A 24,716-nucleotide genomic window follows, 5' to 3' on the forward strand; every position below is an offset into this window, starting at 1 on the left:
TTTCTCAGAAGCAAGCCCCATTGACAGCAACCGGGCTTACTCCCAGGTAAAGGATTGTGCTTTAGTTCTTCGCATGAAAATCAGTGGGGTTTAACAGCGCTTAACAGGGTTACCTACACTGCTTCCCCAAAACTGGGTCTTAGGTTTAATGCCAATAATCGAGCCCAGCAGCCCAGGACAGCCTAGATGTGGGGGGGGGGGGGCACTCTGTTTGCACGTGCCCACAGAGAGGGGCTCTGAGTGCCACCTCTGGCACCCGTGCCATAGGTTCGCCACCACTGCAATAGGCAGACAGGAGGAAATGACATCACAGGCTGCTTCCTGAAGGATGTTGACAGCGTGAAATTCTCGGCCCCACGAGCCCCTGAAAAGAGTTTCTAGCTATTGATTGTTTTCCCCATGCTGCCTTGAAATACGGGTGTAGCTTTAAGAAAAAATACAATCAAAACTCTCAATATATTTATAAAGGATAACAAAGGAGGATGGAAGGAGCGCGACAGGCCGCGGCTCTGGAAGTACCGTCCGAGGGTGTACCACCGCGAGGCAAAATGCCACTGAACACTAGTTGCTCTGGGGATGTAGGCCGACACTGCCTTCTAGCTGAGACAGAACACAGGATGTCCAAGTGGAGGAACCGGCGGCTCCAAGGGGGAAAAAGAAAGGGCACTTTGTTCCAGAAGGCAAAAATGCATGAAAACAGCAACTCCCCTCTCAAGCGGTTTGCATAGGAACCGGCTTGCGTGACCGAGATCGAGGGCCGCTCTCCCACCTGCCCCATTCTAGGCCTCGAAAGGAAGAATTAGAAAACTGACCCAGCGGAACGGGCTGCTGGAGGATCCCTCCACCTCGCAGGGCAGCGAGAAGGCAGAATTCTGGACCAGTATTTTCTCTCCGCTTTTGGACGAATCGAGATGGCAGTGGAGCACTGACGGGACGCAGACCTTTCTCAGTTCAGCATCATCCCCGGGAGGGACAGAGCACAGACGCCTGCGCTCGCCCCCCGGTTTGCCCTTAGATGTTGATCCCAGGGCTTCAGGAGTGGTGGGGTGACGGAGCTCAGATCTTCATAGTGTTTCTGGAAACCGGGAAGACAGCAAGAGGCTCTTTGCGGAGAGGATCCTCCGCGCATCCTGCTGTGGTCCGAGCCACTCTCCGCTGCCTCTCCCTCGCCCCACTCAATGCACCAGCTGCACCGTCAGCCAGTATAGCATGAGAGGCTGGAAGGCTGCAGCCGCCAGCGTGATGTACATCTGGGCTCTCCCGCTGGGCCGGCTGAGCCCCTCCTGCACCACCGACGGGAGGATCTTCATCCGTAAGGAGCGGACCTGCGAGAGGGAGGGAGACGCACAAGTCAACGGCTGTGGAGGAACTTGGGCCAGAATAGCAGTTCCGTGATTCGATCCCCTTTGTGCCCAAGCCTAGCAAATCCGTTCTACGCATTCATCGCTACACCACGCTGGAGGCAGGGTATACATCCTGAACTTCCTGCCCTGTGGAATCTTGGGAAGTTGAAGGCCCAAAGCCTTAGAACATAAGAACATAAGAACAAGCCAGCTGGATCAGACCAAAGTCCATCTAGTCCAGCTCTCTGCTACTCGCAGTGGCCCACCAGGTGCCTTTGGGAGCTCACATGTAGGATGTGAACGCAATGGCCTTCTGCGGCTGTTGCTCCCAATCACCTGGTCTGTTAAGGCATTTGCAATCTCAGATCAAAGGGAGGATCGAAGATTGGTAGCCATAAATCGACTTCTCCTCCATACCATAAAATCTGTCCAAGCCCCTTTTAAAGCTATCCAGGTTAGTGGCCATCACCACCTCCTGTGGCAGCATATTCCAAACACCAATCACACGTTGCGTGAAGAAGTGTTTCCTTTTATTAGTCCTTATTCTTCCCCACAGCATTTTCAATGAATGCCCCCTGGTTCTAGTATTGTGAGAAAGAGAGAACAATTTCTCTCTGTCAACATTTTCTACCCCATGCATAATTTTACAGACTTCAATCATATCCCCCCTCAGCCGCCTCCTCTCCAAACTAAAGAGTCCCAAACGCTGCAGCCTCTCCTCATAGGGAAGGTGCTCCAGTCCCTCAATCATCCTTGTTGCCCTTCTCTGCACTTTTTCTATCTCCTCAATATCCTTTTTGAGATGTGGCGACCAGAACTGGACACAGTACTCCCAAGTGCGGTCGCACCACTGCTTTATATAAGGGCATGACAATCTTTGCAGTTTTATTATCAACTCCTTTCCTAATGATCCCCAGCATAGTGTTTGCCTTTTTTACAGCTGCCATGCATTGAGTTGACATTCCCATGGAACTATCAACTAAGACGCCTAAATCCCTTTCCTGGTCTGTGACTGATAGCACTGACCCCTGTAGCGTGTATGTGAAGTTTGGATTTTTTGCCCCTATGTGCATCACTTTACATTTTGCTACATTGAACTGCATTTGCCATTTCTGGGCCCACTCACCTAATTTATCAAGGTCCGCTTGGAGCTCTTCACAATCCTTTGTGGTTCTCACCACCCTACATAATTTGGTATCATCTGCAAACTTGGCCACCACGCTACCCACCCCTACTTCCAGGTCATTTATGAATAGGTTAAAGAGCACTGGTCCCAAAACGGATCCTTGGGGGACACCACTCCCTACATCTCTCCATTGTGAGAACTTCCCATTTACACCCACTCTTTGTTTCCTGTTTCTCAACCAGTTTTTAATCCATAGGAGGACTTCCCCTCTTATTCCTTCATTGCTGAGTTTTTTCTCAACAGTCTCTGGTGAGGAACTTTGTCAAAAGCAACTTTTAACGGAAATCCAAGTTAGACAATGTCCACTGGTTCCCCCTTATCCACATGTCTGTTTACACCCTCAAAAAGAACTTCCTGAAGTAAGTTTGTAAGACAGGATTTGCTCTACCAAAGAAAGCCATGCTTGACTCTTTCTCAGCAGGTCTTGCTTTTCTACATGTTTTTATAATTTTATCTTTTAATGATAGATTCTACTTACCTGAATTTACCAGGAACAGATGTCAAACCTGACTGGCCTGTAATTTCTCGGGTCCCCTAGATCCTTTCTTAAAGATTGGTGTGACATTGGCCATCTTCCAGTCTTCAGGGATGGAGCCTGATTTCGGGGATAAGTTGCATATTAAAGTGAGAAGATCAGCAATTTCATGCTTGAGCTCTTTAAGAACTCTTGGTGTGAATGCAATCTGGGCCAGGGGGGATTAGGTAACATTTAGTTTATCAATGGCTGCGCAGAACTTCTTCCTTGTCTACCACTATCTTACCGCTAGTTCCTCGGGATTAGCTCTCCTAAGAAGCTTGGTTCAGGAGTGCAGGAATGTTCCTCACCTCCTCTTGGGTGAAAGACAGATGCAAAGAATTCATTCAACTTCTCTGCAATCTCCCTGCCATCATTTTAGCACACCCTTTGTTCCTTTGGTATTCATCCTAACGGGCCTACCGCTTCCCTTGCTGGCTTCCTGCTTTTGATGTACTTGAAGAAGCCTGTTTGTTGCTGAAAGTCTTGATGTTACGCAGAGCCATGCGTTCCTCATAATCGCTTTTTTTGGCCTCCCTTACAGCTAACTTGCTTCTCTTTTGCTACACCATTTTGACGTTTCCCTCTCATATTCTTCATCAGCCAAACTGGACTTCCATTTTCTAAAAGACATTTTTCTTTTTTTCTGATAATTTCCTCAACCTCTCTATGTTAACCATGGTGGCTTTCTTTTTGGACTAGGTGCTGCCTTTTTCTAACCTGTGGGAGCACACATTCCAGCTGAGTTTTTATTACTGTGTTTTTAAATAACCTCCAAGCATCCTGGACAGTTTTGACTCTCTTGATTTTCCCTTTCAGCTTCCTGCACACTATCCCCCTCATCTTTGAGAAATTTCCCTTTCTGAAGGCAAATGTAACTACACTAGTAGTTGCCACTTGTTCGCATGCTGAGATACTGAATCTGACAGCATTGTGGTCGCTGTTCCCTATCGGCTCAACAACACTGACTTCCTGCACCAGGTCCTGGGTCCCACATAGAATTAGATCTAGGATCACCTCTCCCCTGGTTGGTTCCACAACCATCTGCTCTAAGCCACAGTCATTTAGCATATCCAGGAATGCTCTCTCCTTACTATGACCTGAACATGCATTTTTCCAGTTTATATGGGGATAGTTAAAATCACCCATTACCACTACATTTTTGTTTTTGTTGGCCTTTCTAATTTCTTTTTCCATCTCAGAATCCTCTTGTGCACTTTGGTCAGGGGGACGATAATATATTCCTAATATTAAACTGTCCTTCACCCCTGGTATTGATATCCAAATTACCCTTTGCCTTTCCAAAGCATATGGCACTTACCATGAAATACATAAGAGCACAGCCTTCCTCCAAAAACATAAGGAAGAAATGAATGGCTAATCTCATGATTAAGAACTCCTAGGAGCTTGATCTTGTTGGTTCATGAAGAAGGAGGAGGAGGAGGAGGAGTTTGGATTTATACCCCACCTTTCTCTCCTGTAAGGAGACTCAAGGTGGCTGACAAGCTCCTTTCCCTTCCTCTCCCCACAACAGACACCTTGTGAGGCAGGTGGGGCTGAGAAAATTTGGAGAGAACCGTGACTAACCCAAGGTCACCTAGCAGGAATGTAGGAGTGCGGAAACGCATCTGGTTCACCAGATAAGCCTCTGCCACTCAGGTGGAGGCGTGGCGAATCAAACCCGGTTCTCCAGATTAGAATCCACCTGCTCTCAACTACTACACCACGCTGGAGGCAGGGTATACATCCTGAACTTCCTGCCCTCTGGAATCTTGGGAAGTTGAAGGCCCAAAGCCTTTCCAAAGCATATGGCACTTACCATGAAATACATAAGAGCACACGAGGCCCATGCCAAGGCGATGTAATAGCCATTGCTTCCAAAGATTAGGCCCCCAACCACAACAAGGATCATCCTGGGGGGAGAGAGAGAAAATTGCAGGTCTTAAGCAGACTCCTTTTTTAAAAAACAAGAATTGTTATACCCCACATTCCTCCCTAACAGGAACCCCCAAAGCAACTTACAATATCTTCCTCCCTCCTTTGTGGCAGCCCTGTGAGGTAAAATAGGCTGAGAAAAGCTAATAGGCTTAAGATCATTCACTGAGCTTCCATGGTAAGAGTGGGGATTCAAACGCAGGTCTCTCAAATCTTCTGACACTCTAACTGAGGGGTGGCCAACCTATGGTGTTCCAGATGTTCTTGGACTACAATTCCCATCAGTCCCTGCCAGCATGGCTGTACGGAACCATGTTATAGTAGGAAGGCAAAACATCAGGAGAAAATGCTACTGGAACACGGCCATACAGCCCGGAAGCCCCACAACACCCTAGTGATTCTGGCCGTGAAAGCCTTTGAAAATACATTGATAAATCCCCTGTCCAACCAACCTGGGACCTTCTGCCTGTCAAACGGAAGCTTTACCATGGAGCTGCAGCCCCTCCCCTCTTTCAAATGCCTGAGCTCTTGACACATTTTCAGCCCCAAGCCCATAGAGCAAAGGGGATTGGATCCTCTGGCCTGTACTGTGGCCCAGGAGGCTCTGAACCCGTGCCGCACAGCGGAAGAGGAGACAACTCACCCGACATATTTGTAGCCGCAGTAAGCAAGCAAGTCGAATGTGCCGAGGTCGCTCTGAACTGTGATGAGGTACAAGCCCAGGAGGAGGGCCAGGACTTCGATAACCACCCACACGAAGGCCGTGCTGGCGCATATGCCCAGGACCTCTGGGGAGAACCTGAGAAGAAGCAATGCAAGAGAGTCCACAAATGACACAGGAGCTTTTTTTCATCTAGCGAAGAAGAAGAAGAAGAAGAAGAAGAAGAAGAAGAAGAAGGAGGCGGAGGAGGAGGAGGAGGAGGAGCAGGAGGAGCAGGAGCAGGAGTTTGGATTTATATCCCCCCTTTCTCTCCCGTAGGAGACTCAAAGGGGCTTACAATCTCCTTGCCCTTCCCCCCTCACAACAAACACCCTGTGAGGTGGGTGGGGCTGAGAGAGCTCCGAGAAGCTGGGACTAGCCCAAGGTCACCCAGCTGGCGTGTGTGGGAGTGTACAGGCTAATCTAATCTGAATTCCCCAGATAAGCCTCCACAGCTCAGGCAGCAGAGTGGAGAATCAAACCCGGTTCCTCCAGATTAGATACACGAGCTCTTAACCTCCTACGCCACTGCTGCATACAGAGGGTGCTGTATGGAACCATGTTATAGTAGGAAGCAGAGGTTGGTGTCCCAAACAATTTACAATCCTCATTTGCACTAGGGGAGGATTTATTATTTTGAAATATTTATTTAAAACACGTATTAGCTGCATTTCTTCCTGATGGACCTCAAGACACCTTGTGTGTGTGTGTGTGTGTGTGTGTGAACTGCTCTCCGTTGCAGCTGACTTTCGGCAACCCAAATAGACTTTTGGCAACAAAGGTAGTTTGCCATTGCTTGCCTCTGTATTGCAGCCCTGGACTTCCTTTGTGGTCTCCCATCCAATTACTAACCAGGGCTAACCCTGCTTAGCTTCTCAGCTCTGACAAGATCAGGGTAGCCTGGAGCTATCCAGGTGAGGGCAAATGGGGCTTTACTGGATACAAAGGCTAGTCCCCTGCCCTGTTCTGCTCGCAGGCCTATTAAAGGGAAAGAGAGGGCGGTATTTGTTATGCACTTTAGCTTAGCTTTGGCAGGGATACAAACAGGGGTTTTGTCCGGGAGCTCTGCTAGAAAGGTGGGTTGGAGGAAAGATTCCAAGGGAGGGGGGGACCACTCAGATGTGCCAACAGGCCCCTCTAGATCAGGGATCTCCAAGCTGCGGCTCTCCAGATGTTCATGGACTACAATTCCCATCAGCCCCTGCCACCATGGCTAATTGGCCATGCTGGCAGGGGCTGATGGGATTTATTTATTTATTGGTTAGGTTTATATACCGCCCTCCCCCAGAGGGCTCAGGGTGGTGAACAACATATAGAATAGAGCACATATGTCAAACTAAAATCCGTTAAATATCAATTAATATAGGCTCTAATAAAATAAACCCCACCCCATTAAAATGCAGTATTATTAAGATCAACATAAAAGATGGCGCCTACTATCAATTCCCTTAAAAACCAGAGGGAAGGGGTGGCAGGATCCACTTGATATTATAAGGAGAGAGGACCCATCAGGATTTGTAGTCCATGAACATCTGGAGAGCCACAGGTTGCAGACCCCTGCTCTAGATGAACACTGGAAGGACCAGAAGACCCGTGGACAGCAGCGGCGTACCGTACCGCCCAGGGGAACATACGGGGTCAAATATCCCCAGGCTGTGGAAACACATCTGGTTCACCGGATAAGCCTCTTGTCACTCAGGTGGAGGAGTGGGAAATCAAACCCGGTTTTCCTGATTAGAATCCACGTGCTCTTAACCACTACACCACGCAGGCACTCAATGTCACGCTTCCACGACTGGGCAAAACTCTGCCATATTAACCAAACGTGGCCAATGCAGTCGACCCCAGGGGCAACAACGGAAGATCAAAAAGAAAGCAGAGGCGTAGGAGGTTAAGAGCTCGTATATCTAATCTGGAGGAACCGGGTTTGATTCCCAGCTCTGCCGCCTGAGCTGTGGAGGCTTATCTGGGGAATTAAGATTAGCTTGTGCACTCCCACATACGCCAGCTGGGTGACCTTGGGCTAGTCACAGCTTCTTGGAGCTCTCTCAGCCCCACCTACCTCACAGGGTCTTTGTTGTGAGGGGGGAAGGGGCAAGGAGATTGTAAGCCCCTTTGGGTCTCCTGCAGGAGAGAAAGGGGGGATATAAATCCAAACTCTTCTTCTTCTTCTTCAAAGGCTACAGTGGCGAAGGCAAGAGATGTGAACCAGGGTGTGTGAGGGAAAAGGCGTCAGGCTACAGACAGAAACAGGCACAATAGCCAAGGTGAGAGAGAGAGAAAGTTTGGAGGAAAAGCTGCAGACTTTCTCTTCAGAAGTTGTGACGGTTCACATGTCAGCAGGAGACAGCTCGAGGCATCAACACATCCGACAGCAAGAACTCCCGCCTCCTTTCCCTCTTCACACCAGTGGTGTCAAGATGTTCCCCGGCATCCGTCTGTGCCCCAGTCTGAGCAAACCATGAAATCCTGTCAGGTTTTTCAAAAGGAGGGAATCCTGCCCTTAACGTACCTTTTTTGCAGGCCGAGAGCCATTCCAGCCAGCAGAATATAGGTAATAAAGGCCATGCCTGGAGAGACAAGAGGAGGCAGGAGAGAAATCAGAAAATCTCTTGAGGGAGTCCTGACCAAAGAGGGTAAGGTTGCCAACCTCCAGGTAAGGCCGGGAGAGCTGGAATTACTACTGATCTCTGAATTTCAGAAGTCCGTTTTCTGGAGAAAATGGCTGCTTTGGAGGGTGGGCAATTCGGAATTGTACCCCATTGAGCCCCCTCTCCTCACTCTTTCCAGGCGCTTGCCACGTAGCCTTGTCCCAGCCACACCCATCCGTAATCTCCACCTTAATCTGTAACAGAGGAATGTGGGCCTACCTTACAAGGTTGTTGGAAAGATTATTAAAACCATTTACACCAGGGGTTTCCAACATGGTGTCTGTGAGCACCTTGGCACCAGCCAACCTCTATCTCAGTGATGGCGAACCTATGGCACGGGTGCCAGAGGTGGCACTCAGAGCCCTCTCTGTGGGCATGCGCACAGAGAGTTAGTCATGTGGGGGGCGGAAAATCACACACACACCCACACACACATCTAGGCTGGCTTGGGCCACTGAGCACGATGTGCGCAGACTGCAGTGAGCAGGGAGGACTTGGCTGGCGGGCCTGGCGCCTGTGTTCCGGGTGGCTGCTGCCCGAGGGTGGGGGTGGGGGGGCACAGAGGAGGCAGAGATGCTAGAGAGGCACAGAGCGATGCGCGCGGGACTTGCTGGAGGCTAGAGCAGGCTGGCCTCTGCTCGAGCAGGTGGGGTGGAGCCAACCGTTTTTTTCTAAACTAAAACCTCAGCATTCAGGTTAAATTGCCGGGTTGGCACTTTGCAATAAATAAGTGGGGTTTGGGGTTGCAATTTGGGCACTCGGTTTCAAAAAGGTTCGCCATCACTGCTCTATCTTGATGCTCACCAACGTGTTTTTTGAAAGTGGGTGGGGCCAAGGGGAGTTTTGCTCGGCAAGGTTCCTGATTGGCTGCACAGATTAAAGTAACACTCTTTTGGTGGTGGCTACCACTACAGAGTTGGTTTTATCCGCTTCTGTATTCCATTATGTAAAAAAAAAATCCTATTGTCCCCTGTACTAGTACTTCTTATGTATGTATGTGTGAATGGCCCCGCCTCACACAGTAGCTATTTTGTGATCGCACCCACCACGTGTTGGAATTCCAAAAGTGCCTATTTATACACCCTACCCTGTTTCCCCTAATATAAATCCCCAAAAAATAAGACATAGTAGAGGTTTTGCTGAAGTGCGGAATATAAGGCATCCCCCGAAAGTAAGACATAGCAAATTTTTTGTTTGGAAGCATGCCCGATGAAAGGAACACAGAAATATAAGACATCCCCTGAAAATAAGACATAGCGCATCTTTGGGAGCAAAAATTAATATAAGACACTGTCTTATATTCGGGGAAACACGGTATTTATACAACGCCCTTTGGATTTTCCCAGACATTACTATTATGTTTTTTCAAAGGATTTCATGGACAGAATCCAGGCTGTGTGGCTGTGATCTGGCAGGTTTTGCTCCTAAAGCTTTCCCCGCATCTCTGGCTAGCATCATCAGAGGCATGTCACAGCAAGAGGTGTTTCTCTCTGTGGCACATCTTCCCATGACATGCCTCTGAAGGTGCCAGCCATAGATGCGGGTGAAATGTTAGGAGCAAAAACTCCCAGACCACGGCCATGCAGCCCAGAAAACCACAACAGCCAGTTATGTATCTGCCAGGAAATACCTTGTTGTATTCAAAGAGAGACTCACTTGGGATGTAGAGGTCCGGGGCGTTCACATCTTGTCGAGGCGGGAGGGGCACGTCTCTGTGGTAGCGGACTTCCCAGTTCTACGAAAGAAAGGTAAAATGTTCTGTGACTGCCTGTCTTTCTGTCACCGCTCAGGATATCAAAAAAAGCACCACTCTACCACGCACAGATCCAGGCCCAGCTAAGAGCCCCACCCCAAGCTTTTGCTTCTTAACAACAACAACAACAACAACAACAAACTGGAATTTATGCAAGAATTACAACATAAGAACAGCTAAGAACTGGTGGGAACATTGTCCAGAGAAAGTAGTGGAAAATGAGAAGGTCAAGATCCTGTGGGACTTTCGAATCCAAATGGACAAAGTGTTGAAACACAATACACCAGACAGCACTGTGATCGAGGACAAGAAAGTGACCATCATCGACATAGGAGTCCCCGGTGACAGCAGGGTCGTTGAAAAAGAACACGAGAAGGTCACTAGATACCACGATTTGAAAATCGAGCTTCAGCGTCTATGGCACAAACCAGCTGAGGTCGTCCCAGTGGTAATCGGCACGCTGGGCGCCATCCCAAAAACACTAGGGCAGCACTTGAAACATCTTCGAATTGACAAAATTAACATTTGTCAAATTCAGAAGGCAGCCCTGATGGGATCCGCACAAATACTACGCCGATACATTACAACTTCCTGCGCCTCTGGGTGAGGCTCGAATTGTAATGAAGGCCAACGGCCAGCTAGAGATCTGGCAGCTGTGGAATCTACAATAATAATAATAAATAACAGCAACAACAACTAAGGGCCCACAAGTTGCATTTGACTCACAACAATGCCTCATGGGGTTTTCAGAGTAACATACAAACAGAGCCAGTTTGTCACTGTTTGCCTCTTCGTAGCAACTATGGACTTCCTTGGTTGTCTCCCATCCAAGTCCTAACCAGGACCGACCCTGCTTAGCTTCTGAGATCTGAGAAGGCTGCTGCTTTAACTTTTTGAGATCTAAGCTGCCTTGCCAGCGCGGGGTGGAAAAGCAGGACTCTCAGGACACATCGTTGCAGCCTTCCCTGCCTGCTGAAAAATCACGGTAACCCCAAAATAAGAACATATTTTTCCTGAAGGCTGCATTCTCCATATTGCCAAAGGAAGTGTGGACTGTGCTTTAAAAACTGGGAAGGGCTAGAGCTTGAGCTAGTTTAGGACGGGGGCTTTCTTCCCCAACTGTAAGGGGGCGGTGGTAACACTACAGACGGGCTGTTTTGTAATCCGCCTTGAGTCTCGGACAGAAAGGTGAGCTCTAAAATAAAGTAAACGCTGAACAAGTTTGGTATTTTTTAATGGTGGAAAAAGCAGAAAAAGAAAAAAAGAAAAAGCAAGAAAAGTAGAAAGAACGCAGAAAAATCAGGAAAGGACGAAAAAGCGGGAAAGGAAAAAACAGCAGGAAAAAAGCAAGAAAATCAAGGGAAAAAAGCAGAGAAAAGCTGGCTTTTACCAGCTTTATATATTTTGATGTCCTTGAGTAGGAATGAAATAAGATTGTCTTCATTAGTTGAAGTGTATTTTCAGCCAATATCGGATCGCAAATAGCCATCCTTTGGACTCAAGTAATTGTTGACCTGTCTCAGCACAAAAGGTCATACAGCTTACACATTTGGGGATGCCTGATATTTGTCTTTAAAAATTGGCTTGTACCCGTTCAATATCCTAATGAAAGGAATTTATCCAAATTGGAGTGCTGTAAAGTAATTGTGAAACAACCTTAGCCTGAAAAATCCGAATGGCAGCCGGCACATGTTGGTTCCCCTTTAGAAAGATTTTTTTTTTTGGATTCCAGCAGCAGTGCATTTTACTTGTGCAATAGCTTTCTTCCTGCGAGTGGTCTATTTGAGACTGGATTGGAAATTTAGTCCCAAGTATTTAAAGGATCTCACCTGTTCTAAATAAGCTATGCCGAGTTTCCATGCATAGGACAATCTGTTTTTGGAGAATCTCATGATTTTGGATTTTTCAAAGTTGACTGAAAGTGTATTTTGTTGGCAATAGGAGTAGAAAGTTTGCAGATATCGGATAAGGCCAATTCTCTTATAGGAAAGAATAGCGGGGTCATCAGCGTATAAGAGAAGCAGAGTTGGGCAATTCCGCAGCATTGGTGGATGACCATTGACTGTATCAATGAAGCTATCACATCTACAAGGGCTCATTTCCTATCCATAATAATGGCTGACAGATCTCACTACGCCTATCATCATCATCATCATCATCTATTCGATTTGATAAACCACCCTACCCCCGAAGGGCTCAGGGCGGTGTACAGCAAACAACAACAAACATAATAAAACAAATCGAATAACCCCAGTTAAAATACAAAACCTTAAAACTATAGCAGCAGCATCCATCAATAAATAGTTAATAATTAATGATAATAAGGGGCGTCTGGCATCACACCCCAGTGATCAAATCCTGGGAGTGGTCAAATTCTGGGAGGGGGCTGGCAGATGGTCAGATACACAGCCAGTGGGCAGGGCAATGAGAGGGGCGGAATCAGCGGCCGGTCCCCCCAAAAGCCCGGTGGAACAGCTCAGTTTTACAGGCCCTGCGGGACTCCGCAAGGTCCCGCAAGGCCCTAACTGCTGGAGAAAGAGCGTTCCACCAGGCAGGGGCCAGGGCAGTAAACGCCCTGGCCCGTGTGGAGGCCAGCCGCATCATAGAGGGACAGGGGACCACCAGCAAGTTTGCCTCCGTTGAGCGGAGGGTGCGACCCGGGACGTATGTCAAGTCGAAGACATAAGACATTCCCTTGCCGTAAACAAACTTTTAATCCGTTTATGATTTCCTTTTATGTGGTTTGCTAATTATTTATAAAATGCCATTAAAGGTTTTGGATTTGATTTGATATATTTTGATGTTTTGAAATGCAAGAGGCCTCCAGAAGGACACCGAAGCAGCAGCTCAGAAATAATCCAATAAATAAATAAACAGAATTAAAAAGGCAACAAGACCACGTGGCTAAAAATGGAGGCAGAACTTGAGGGACTTGTGTGTGTGTGTGGGGGGGGGGGAGTACTGGGGGATGCTCCCTACGGAATCATACAACCCGCTCTGTTCTAAAAGACTGCAGCTCAGTGGCAGAGTACACGAAAAAGCTCTGGGGTCAAATCCTGGCATTTCCAGGGAAGACTGGATCTGGTAGCAGGTGATGGAAAATACTTCAACCTGACACCCAGAGAGCCGCTGGCCCTCTGAGTGGACAGCGCTGACTGGGGTGGACGAAAAGCTTTCATTCACTATAAGGTGGCTTCAAGCATTGAATGAATATCGCACCTACTCCTGGCTACCACTGACCTTGACAGAAAAAAGGAATCAGACAGATGGTGAAACTACAGGAATTATAAGACACCCTTCTCTCAAATCCTCACATTCCACTATTCCTTGAACTGCAGGAAACCCGGGAGACCCTGGTCCCACTAAACATTCTGACAGCCCCACTCCACACAGTTAGAAAACAATAGAAAAAGAAGAAGAGGAAGAAGAGGAAGAAGAAGAAGAGGAGGATGAGTTTGGATCTATACCTCACCTTTCTCTCCTGTCAGGAGACTCAAGGGGGCTGACAAGCTCCTTCCTCTCCGCACAACAGGCACCTTGTGAGGTAGGTGGGGCTGAGAGAGTTCTGAATAACTGTGACTAGCTCAAGGTCACCCAGCAGAAATGCAGGAGTGCGGAAACACATCTGGTTCACCAGATAAGCCTCTGCCACTTAGGTGGAGGAGTGGGGAATCAAACTCAGTTCTCCACAGTGGTGGGATCCAAAAATTTTAGTAACAGGTTCCCATGGTGGTGGGATTCAAACTGTGGCGTAGCGCCAATGGGGCTGGGCGGGGCACAACGGGAGTGTGGGCGGGCATTCCGGGGCAGGGCATTCCTGGGCGGGGCTGTGGCAAGGATGCAGCCGCTGCGCCGGTCCTTGGGTGGGAAACAAATGCACGCAGGCGCAGGCTGCCACGCACGCCGGTGCACCTCCTGCTAGACTGCTTCAAGTTCTGCGCGCTACTGCTGAGAGGAGGGGCGTAACTGAGGCAAAAACCACATGGCAAAATCACCAATCAGTAACCCCCTCTCGGCACACACAAATAATTAGTAACCTACTCTCGGGAACCTGTGAGAACCTGCTGGATCCCACCTCTGGTTCTCCAGATTAGAATCCACCTGCTCTTAACCACTACACCACGCTGGCTCTCAGTAGTAGGGGGTGAATTACTGATGCACAGGATAGAGAAGTTACAGAATCCACCAAGACTGTCACACCCCCCCCCCTCCAACTTTCCTCCTATAATTCAAGGGTTCCTGGGCACACTCCCTTTTCTAACTCCTGCCACTTCCATGTTTTCGTCCAACGTACCATAATCCCATCATTGCCCCGCTCTGCCCCCAAAACATAGCAGAAGGCACCCCTTCCTTCAGTACCTGATGTACGTAAGGAAACACCAGCAACGCCAGCTTCTTCATGACGTAGCTTGTATCCACCGCGAAGAAATACTTCAGCTTGTTAATCGACATGAACCGGTCAATCTGGAGAAAGCAAGGACAGGAGATTTAGCCAGGAGGGAGGAGGAATAGGCCTCCATTTATGGGACGTGCCCTATTACCTGTTGCCAGGCGTCTTCGGGGAGCAGGGATCTCCTGCCGGTGCTCAATCGAACGGCAGAAGGATGACAACAAACAAGGAGAAAAACCCGGAACTGACATGGCTGTGTCACAGAGGACTCTAGAATTTCCTCAAAGCTGTATGGCTTTACCACAATGTTCCAGGGGATTCCTAGAGCAGTGGTGGCGAACCTATGGCACGGGTGCCAGAGGTGGCACTCAGAGTCCTCTCTGTGGGCACGCACAAACAGAGTGCCCCCCCACATCTAGGCTGTCCTGGGCTGCTGGGCTCGATTATTAGCATTAAACCTAAGACCCAGTTTTAGGGAAGCAGTGTAGGTAACCCTGTTAAGCGCTGTTAAACCCCACTGATTTTCATGCGAAGAACTAAAGCGCCATCCTTTACCACCTCCCCATGCCCCACTTATCAGAGCTAGCAGGGAGGTTGGGGGAGGGCGGGGCTCGGATGGGTGCCTTCCAGCAGACTGGCGTCTGCCCTCTCCATAGCCTGCAATATATAATAGCTGCACAGATAATTTAGTAAACGTAAAGTTATCATTTGGAACATTGCTGATTTAAATTGTAATACCTGTGTACCATCCCCGCTATAATTTTTAATTAGAGACATGCCTGTCATTTTCACAAACAGACGTTACTCGATCATCTGAAGATGCCAGCCACAGATGCAGGCAAAATGTCAGGAGAAAACGCTACTAGAACACGGCCATACAGCCCGGAAACCCCACAACACCCCAGACGTTACTCGCATTCAGGACAGCAAGACTGCCCACCCTTCGGCTGGACAACTCAGTATATTTTGATGTTCGATGCCTTCTGCTATTAAGACCACATTATACTTTTACAAGAGACTTTGTCTCCTACTTTAATCCACCTTCAAGGTTATACTGTACACTATATTCCAGCACACAAAAGGGATCCCAGAGAGCGATATCGAGCTGGACTTGCAATATTAATCCAATCATCTTTAGATAGTGAGGTTATGACTCTCCCAGTGTGTGAACATTTGGCTCACGTGGTAAAGTTAACACGGGAAGGCCACAGTCCCATAATAATTAATGTTCACCTTTCTCCTAACTCCATCAAGGAAATGAGGGAATTACAGTGGTTCTCAACCTTCCTAATGCCGCAACCCTTTAACACAGCTCCTCATGTTGTGGTGACCCCCAATCATAAAATTGATATATATAAAATATTAAAAGACCGTTTTCCGATGGTCTCAGGCGACCCCTATGAAAGGGTCGTTCGGCCCCCAGAGGGGTCGCAACTCACAGGTAGAGAACCGCTGATCTAGAGAGTTTACAACTGTTTAATGTACGATGAATGGTTGGTAGCAGGAGACCTTAATGCCAGGGTGGGTAAGGATGAACAATGCCCCCAGAAGTTAGCAGGGCTGGACATGGAGAGCTGTCCATGGTATGTTTCCTTACCCAGAAAATCAAGAGGTCTTTTGACTAACCGGGTGGGGGTTCACTTTGTGAAATTTTGCTCTTAGTTTGACTTAATACATTTAAATGGATTGCAATTTCAGGTGAATATACCTATGTCTCTGTGCACGGTAACTGTATTATAGATTATATATTAGTCTCTCAAGCAAGTTTAGGCACATTCCAATAAATAAGCCTGCTTTGGTAGGGGCTGGAGAAAAAAGGTTTGGTAGCTGGTTTGCCATAGTTAGGAGATAGTAACCGGGTTTAGCAGAGAACCGGAAAACAGAGACAGCGTTGTGTATTGGTAAGAGTGTCAGACTAGGATCTGGGAGGCACAGGGTCGAATCCAAACTCTGCCACAGAACGCTGCTGGGTGGCCTGGAACCAGTCCACAAACTCACTCAGTCTAACCTACATAATGAGAGTTGACGCAAGAATGAAACAGAAAAGGGGAGGACTGTCATGATATATTTAAAAAAGAGAGAGTAAAGGTTCAATAAAAGGTCATCTTCTGAGTTAGCAGAAGTTTGCCAACCCAGAGGCCGGAGACAGTCAGTCTAGGGGCAAAAGTAGTAAAGATTGACCTTTAACATGATTGGTGAATTCAACTGTAATTCTAGACCAATGAGAGGCTGATGCCTGGGTGGGGAGAAAGTATCCTGTTGGATGTATGCATTGTATATGCTATGCTAAGTTCAGAGAGAGAGAGAGAGTTGAGTTCTGTGTGTGTTCAACTTTGTTATTGCTGAAGAGTCCTGTATATATATAGTCTTGTATAGAATAGACTTGTGTAACCTTGCAACTGCAAAAGTAAAAACCTTCCTATGGAAAGAACATCTTGAGTGAAGAGTATTCTTTTCCAAGAGTGGTAGGAGGTTGCAGTGAGTGCAAGAAGACTAAAAACCTTCTCATCTTACCAGAGTGACTCCGCTTTAAATTCTGCTGATAAGAACCATACTGGAATTTGCTTTGAGTCCCCACTGGGGGAAAGAAGTAAGTTATCAACATCTGCACTGACACGGGTGGTCCTGGCAAGATCGACTCCCAACAGCTCTGAGAGCAAGGGTGGCCAACCTACAGTGTGCCAGATGTTCATGGACTACAATTCCCATCAGCCCCTGCCAGCGTGGCCAACTGTATTGTAGATGGGAATTGTAGTCCACGAACATCTGGAGCACCAGAGGCTGGACACCCCTATCTTAGAGGCAAAGCTTGTGCTTGGAGAGGTGACGGCCAAGAAAGTCTAGGCTGGCTATGGAGGGGCAGGCAATGGCAAACCACCTCTGAACATGTCTTGAAAACTCCTTGAGAGGTCTCCATAAGTCAGAGAGGTGGTGGCTCAGTAGACGACCCTCTGCTTTGAATGCAGGAAGCCCCAGGTTCAATCCCGGGCATCTCCAGTGATAAAGGACCAGGCAGTCGTTGACGTGGAAGACTTCCGCACAGACCCAAGTAGACTATACTGCTTCGGACGAATTGATGTTGCCATTCAATATAAGAAGAAGAAGAGTTTGGATTTATATGCCCCCTTTCTCTCCTGCAGGAGTCTCAAAGGGGTTTACAATCTCCTTGCCCTTCCCCCCTCACAACAAACACCCTGTGAGGTAGGTGGGGGAGACTGAGAGGAAGCTCCGAAGAAGCTGCTGACCAGCCCAAAGGTCCACTTGGCTAAAAGGCTAGTGTGTGGGAGTGCACAGGCTAATCACAATTCCCAGATAAGCCTCCCCACAGCTCAAGGCTGACAAATGAGGCAGAATCAAACCAGTTCCTCCAAGATTAGATACACGAGCTCCAACACTCTAAAACCACTGCTGCTCCTTGGTAAGGTAGCTTTGTGTGCATGACGGCCAAACAAATAAATAAAAACGGACATCGACATGAATAAATAAAGGTGTTGTGGAATGGAGAAGATGGGATGAGGAGTCCGTAGCTTTATTTTGGGGGCAAACCAACAACGTTCAGCAACTAGCAGATGATATGTCCTGAAGCTAGAGTTGAATGTTGAAGCTGTGCAAGACCAGGGAAGGGACGCCACAACCCCAAAGACAGCCACCCCACCAAGAAAAGACACACAACCCCTTACCTCCTTGTGCACAATCTCTTTGCCCTGAGATGCAATGCTGGAGCCATAGACCATCGCGGCGTTGGCCACCGGATCGGCAAAAGAGTCTGGTTGAGAACCCATGTACGAGTCCCGGTGAGGACAGGATCAAGCCACTAGCACTGGGGTCCCAGTAGGCCGAAGCTGGTGTCATCGAGAGAGGACTGGGGGGCGCTTGGCCGGTCCTGTGGGGACCATGGGGACCCCTCTGGCCCGGTGCTTGGAGCCTGAGGGAGGGGGGGAAAGAAGAGGGGGGGAACACCCCAAGTGACTATCCGATCCAGCATGGCTAGACTTGTAGTCAGAGATCCTTTCCCCTCCTCAGAACTCCTCCACCACTCCAAATCTAAATTGCGTTTGTAAATTTTCCCTTTTGGGATGCAGGATGATCCCTTTTCACTCCAGTTATTCTGCAAAGCACCGGTGAAGATCAGCAACTTCAATGTGCCAGGAAAAGATTTAGGAGCCAGGAAGGAAATCAGAAACAGTTGGGACATCCCCAAGACACATCTGGACTGTATCCTTATGTTTCCTTATGAGGAGCGGCTGCAGCGTTTGGGACTCTTTAGTTTGGAGAGGAGACGTCTGAGGGGGATATGATTGAAGTCTATAAAATTATGCATGGGGTAGAAAATGTTAACAGAGAGAAATTGTTCTCTCTTTCTCACAATACTAAAACCAGGGGGCATACATTGAAAATGCTGGGGGGAAGAATTAGGACTAATAAAAGGAAACACTTCTTCACACAACGTGTGATTGGTGTTTGGAATATGCTGCCACAGGAGGTGGTGATGGCCACTAACCTGGATAGCTTTAAAAGGGGCTTGGACAGATTTACGGAGGAGAAGTCGACTTATGGCTACCAATCTTGATCCTCTTTGATCTGAGATTGCAAATGCCTTAACAGACCAGGTGCTCGGGAGCAACAGCCGCAGAAGGCCCTTGCTTTCACACCCTGCATGTGAGCTCCCAAAGGCACCTGGTGGGCCACTGCGAGTAGCAGAGAGCTGGACTAGATGGACTCTGGTCTGATCCAGCTGGCTTGTTCTTATCAGAATGCTGTCGAGGAGAGACCGGTTGAGGCTTAATTTTTAAACAAAGAGGTGGAGCAGAGGCGGAGCTACCAGGGGACGCATTGCACTGGGCGTGCACCTGGGGGATGGAAAATCCCACACCCCGTGGCGCCCCCCCCCCCCATTTACCTTCGTGAAACAGTGCAGGCTGGAGAAGCGGCCTGTTCTTCAGGCTGAAAACGGTCTGGTGCGAACTACACTTCCCAGGAGACCTTGCAAGTCCCAAGTCTCATGGGAAGTGTAGTTCCCACCAGACCATTTTCAGCCTGAAGGGAACAGGCTGCTTCTCCAACCTGCACTGTTTCACGAAGGTAAGTGTGTGTATGGGGGGGGCCTGGTAGGGCACCGTCGGGGCAGGGAGGGGAGCGCGGAAAACACAGAGTGTCCACCAGGTGTAGTATGGCCTAGCTACGCCTCTGAGGTGGAGTGGCTCAGGTTGGCATGGGAGTTGTAAGAATAGCTGCGCTGGATCAGACTAAGGGTGCACCCAGCCTACTGTTCCGTCCCCCAACAAACACGGTATAAAAGCCGAGGTCTTTTCCCAAGGTTGCTTCTTTCCCCGTGTCAGGATGAAGCCTGACATTGTAAAATGGGCTTAGGTGCAATGAGGCTTGTTCACATTGATGAATGGGGCTAGTTCACTCCTGACTGTGAAGGAGAGGGGGAATGGCATTTACTTCTGATATTAATGGATCTTCTCCGTTCTTCCCCTTTCCTTTGATGCTTGCAACTGTAGCCAAACTAGAAGCAACCCTGGGACCTTCTCAGCAGGAAGGTGGCTGGACTATCACTGCACTATCCTTGAGAAGTTCCACTCCCAAACATCTTTATTTCTCACATTCCATGGGCACCAAGGAGGGGGTATTAGGGGGGAAATCTACAAGAATAAACGTAACTGGTTTTCCATAGCCCAGCAGAACTGGCTTTGACAAAGCCAGGTACTAGCTGTGTTCAATAAAGACTTCTGATCGACCATCATGAGTTCGTTAATTGACTTCAGACCCAGATCTGACACCCTGGTATTCAGAAGTTGACTGCCTCTGAATGTGGAGTTTCCCTTTAGTCAACACAGTTAGTAGCCACTGATGGATCTTGGCTCCCCTTGGATCTAACTCCCTTTTAAAGCCATCTACACTTGTGGCCGTCACCATGTCGATCGATAGTGAATTCCACAGTTTAATTGGTTGTCGAGTAAAGAGATATTTCCTTTTCTCTGCCTTTAACCTATTTCTCAACAGCATCATTGAGTGCACCCGAGTTCTAATATTAGGGGAGACAGAGAGGAAGATCTCTCTATGTCCGTGGTGGCGAACCTTTGGCACTCCAGATGTTCATGGACTACAATTCCCACCAATTGGCCATGCTGGCAGGGGCTGATGGGAATTGTAGTCCATAACATCTGGAGTGCCAAAAGTTTGCCACCACTGCTCTATGTTTTCCACCCTATGCATAGTTTTATCCACCTCTACCCTGCCCCAGGGAAGAAATCTTGGCTCTCTTGGTCCTCTTTTAAGAGGGATTGGAGAACAGACCTTCTTGTAAGTCGGATAACTTCCAGCTTCTCAGTGGAAAAACAGAGACTGAAAAGAGGGCCCGGGAAAACACACGTTTCAATAAGGCAGTCGGGCAGAAGCGACGCCAAATGTCTGAGCAAGCAGGAAACGGAACAGCAAAGCTTCAGAGCAAATTAGAGGAAAGAAAAGTCGTAAAGATCGTTTCGGGTGGGTAACCATCCTAGGTTGGTCTGCAGTACAAGATTAAAAATTCCAGTCCAGCAACGTCGTAAAGACCAATAAGATTTCAAAGGGTAACCAGGTTGGTTTGCCTCTCCCAACACCACCCCTGGAGAGCATCATGCTCATCTGGAAGTAATCTGCTGGAGGTCCCTGGCCCAAAAAGAGATTTACTGGCCTAAACCAGGACCAGGGCCCTTTCAGCTGTGGCCCCTGCCTGATGGAATTCTCTGCCATCTAAGGTCAGGGCCCTGCGGGATATGGCGTGGTTCCACAGGGCCCGCAGGGCAGAGATGTTCCGCCAAGCCTACAGTCGAAGAAGAGTTTGGATTTATACCCCACCTTTCTCTCCTGTAAGGAGACTCAATGTGGCTTACAAACTCCTTTCCCTTCCTCTCCCCACAACAGACAGGTGGGGCTGAGAGAGTTCTGAAAGAACAATGACTAGCCCAAGGTCACTCAGCAGGAATGTAAGAGTGCGGAAACACATCTGGTTCACCAGATAAGCCTCTGCCACTCAGGTGGAGGAGTGGGGAATCAAACCTGGTTCTCCAGATTAGAATCCACCTACCACCTGGCCTCCACCTCCCCCCTTATCTATTCTTTCCCCTTCATTTCCTCTTTCCTTTTCCCATATTCCCACCTTATCCGTCCCTCTATCTCCTTTCTTTTCCCTCTCTGTTGCTTCCCCCCACTTTTATTGAATAAACTGAAGAATGACAGCTAGATACCTGGTCGTTTATACCAGACAATACCAATTGGAAACGCAGGAAAAATAGAATAATACAGTGCCAAATTTTTGTATTTATGACAGCTGCCTAGTATTTTTGTATTACAACAGTTTCCCAATAGGCTAGAAATTTTTGCAACTTTTAGTTGATTCATACTATTGATTATGTACACTGTATGTTGAATATTCATTTTATCATGTATGTTGTGAGCTATCCTGAGCCCAGCTTCTGGCTGGGGTAGGGCAGGATAAAAGTTGGATTAAAGTGAAGCAAGTAAAGTAAAAGAGCAAGATTTGAATCCAGCAACACGTTAAAGACCAACCAGATTTCTAGGATGGAAGCTTTTGAGAATCAAAGCTCCCTTCTTCAGATACAAGTAGGAATGGAAATCCTTGAGCCTTTATATCATAGCAACAAGGGAGGAGGGGGATATAAGAAGACGAAGAGTTTGGATTTATACCCCACCTTTCTACCCTGGAAGGAGACTCAAGGTGGTTTACAAGCTCCTTTCCCTTCCTCTCCCCCCAACAGACACCTTGGGAGGGAGGGAGAGCTGAGAGAGTCCCAAAGAACTGTGACTTGCCCAAGGTCACCCAGGAGGAATGTAGGAGAGCGGAAACACATCTGGTTCATCAGATAATCCTCTGCCACTCAGGTGGAGGAGTGGGGAATCAAGCCCGGTTCTCCAGATTAGAATCCACCTGCTCTTAACCATTGCACCACGCTGACTTGGGGATCTCCATACCTACTGTATCTGAGGAAGGCAGCTCTGACTCCTGAAACCTTATTCGTCTTTCAGGTGCCGCTGGACCCCAATCTGGCCGGAAGCATAATGAAACTTTGGGGCGAATGTATGCAAACGAGTGGGGTCCGCATCCAACTTCACATCACCTATGTGGCGCCTCCTGTTCTACTTTCCCCAAGCGAATCGAGGGCAAGAGCTTCTGATCCGGCTGGATTTCAGGCCAGGGTCTGACACTGGCGTGATTCCAGCTCTTTGCAACAGGAGCTGCTGAACTTGGGCCTTCCGAACTCGCCGGGCGCGTCTTTCCAGGTCCTTGACGTTGTGGGGCCGCCCTGCAAACCTTTACCCCCACCTGCCTGTTTGCAAAGGCCGTTTTTGAGCGGGGGGGGGAGAAGGGGGGGTCTTTTCGTTGCAAGGCCCGGGGCTCTGCTCCGTCCCCGCCACCACCCGGGATCCGATCAGGCGAGGAAGGGGGCGCCCACCTCCCATCATCATCAGCACCCCCAGAACTTCCAACGAGCAGGCCTCAGTTCCCCTCCAGACAACCTGCCCAGCCGGAGGACTCACCTGGCCCCCCATAGCCGGGGGGATATGCCATGGGATCCCACGCGAGGGCAGCTTTTGCAAAGTCCGACCGAAAAAGTTGCAAGCGGAAAAGGGGGCGCGCGGCGTCGGTTCCAAGCCACGTCCTCAAAGGCTTCGCATTCTAATCCTGAGCTTCTCATTGGCAGCGGCGGGGTCGGCTTTGCGGTGTTCTTGGCGCTGATTGGCTCTCGATGTATCCATTTTCCCCGGGTCGTCGCAGCTGTTCCAAAGGGGCAGAGCTTCTCCATTTCGGGAAGTCGTGTCAACCCGGAGCGCATGCGCATAAGGGGAAAAGACCTATTCTGAGGACCTTGTTTGGGAATGCCGGGGAAGGAATGTCAGGACGGCTGAGGCCGCTCTGGGAAGCCGGCAGAAGCAGGGCATGGAAGCGGCCGTCCTTTCGTGCTGTTTGAGCCTCAGCGGTAGACTGCCTCTGCCGGTGGAGGCTCATGGTTGATTCGAAAGTAACGCATTTGTGTTCTGGTGTAATCTTTCATAAACAATTTGTTCATGAAAGATTATTCCAGGGCACAATTTTTTTCCATGAAAGATTATACAAATGTGTTACTTTTTGATTAGCCACGAGCCTCCACAGGCAGTAGCAGTCTACCTCTAAACAATGAGAGCTGAGGCACAGACTTCAGGAAAGGACTACTGCTCCGTCTTGCTTATGCAGGCTTCCCAAATTGGCATCAGCTGCTCAGCTCCCCCATTGACTTTCTTGGCATTCATTTCCTGGCATTACTAAATAGCTTGCTATTGGGGAAGGGCTGTGTCCACTGGGAAACCCACAACAACCAATTCTTAGCTCAGTTGCCTGAACAAATTGTGTCTATGCTGTGGGGTTCAGAAATGCCACAAAAGTGTATCTATCTGTTGTATTCACGGCCGGAATCACTAGGGTACTGTGCGGTTTCCGGACTGTATGGCCGTGTTCTAGCAGCATTCTCTCCTGATGTTTCGCCTGCACCTGTGGCTGGCATCTTCAGAGGATCTGATAGTAGGAAAGCAAGTAGATTATATATATACCTGTTGGAGTATTCAGGGTGGAGGAAAGAACCATTGTCTGTTAACAAGTAAAGGGTGCAATTAGCAAGCTAGATTTACATGTGTTGAATGGGGTCCACCATTAGCATGTGAGTAACAATGAAGATATGGCTGTGGTGGATCCATATTTCGCGCAACACATGTAAGTCACAAAGCGTGCTAATCCACCCTTTACTTGATCAACAGGCAATGGTTCTTTCTCACCCTGAATACTCAACAAAGTCTCTCTCCACTGCTTTCCCAACATCAGATCCTCTGAAGATTGACAAAATTCCACAGAATCCTATCAGGAGAAGAATGCTAAGCTATTTCGAACCCGGCCATACAACCTGGAAATACCGCTAAGAGCTCCACCTGGCTTAGTCAGCTATCTTTTGTTTTACAAATATTTAGACTGCTTTTATATAAAACAGCATACACAACATGGATTGCAATTTTAAAATAGTTGACAAAACCCAACAAAGACACCCCCAAAAAAGTATTCCAACAATTTTGAACTTGATTAGAATAAAGCAGTGAATAAATATAGTTTCAAATTCCAACAAAATGTCACTAAAAATCTGGTTGAAGAGGAACATCTTTATCCTTCACCCAAAAGACAGGTGAGATGTAGCCAGCAGGGGCCTCATACG

At 48.3% G+C, this 24,716-nt stretch overlaps 1 protein-coding gene across 1 annotated transcript; it reads right to left on the reverse strand.

The window, feature by feature from the left end:
* Positions 1-446: 446 nt before the first annotated feature.
* Positions 447-23,156, reverse strand: YIF1A (Yip1 interacting factor homolog A, membrane trafficking protein). Its single transcript, XM_048519436.1, has 8 exons — positions 23,020-23,156; positions 18,153-18,397; positions 14,442-14,546; positions 9,986-10,064; positions 8,191-8,248; positions 5,622-5,777; positions 4,863-4,956; positions 447-1,325 (listed from the first exon to the last, which is right to left on the reverse strand). Exons 2-8 carry the CDS (start codon positions 18,252-18,254, stop codon positions 1,176-1,178), a joined length of 744 nt encoding a protein of 247 aa, XP_048375393.1. The 5' UTR covers positions 18,255-18,397; positions 23,020-23,156; the 3' UTR covers positions 447-1,175.
* Positions 23,157-24,716: the final 1,560 nt, after the last annotated feature.

This window comes from Sphaerodactylus townsendi, linkage group LG01 (genome assembly GCF_021028975.2).
Source record: "Sphaerodactylus townsendi isolate TG3544 linkage group LG01, MPM_Stown_v2.3, whole genome shotgun sequence".
In the NCBI taxonomy this organism is placed as follows: domain Eukaryota; kingdom Metazoa; phylum Chordata; class Lepidosauria; order Squamata; family Sphaerodactylidae; genus Sphaerodactylus; species Sphaerodactylus townsendi.

Bases quoted from the DNA above. Each gene is read 5' to 3' on its own strand.
- YIF1A (XM_048519436.1), bottom strand. From the start codon at position 18,254: ATGGGTTCTCAACCAGACTCTTTTGCCGATCCGGTGGCCAACGCCGCG. The intron at 10,065-14,441 runs GTACTGAAGGAA...TTTCTTTCGTAG, and splicing joins TGTTTCCTTACGTACATCAG to AACTGGGAAGTCCGCTACCA. The intron at 4,957-5,621 runs GTGAGTTGTCTC...CTCTCCCCCCAG, and splicing joins TGCGGCTACAAATATGTCGG to GATGATCCTTGTTGTGGTTG.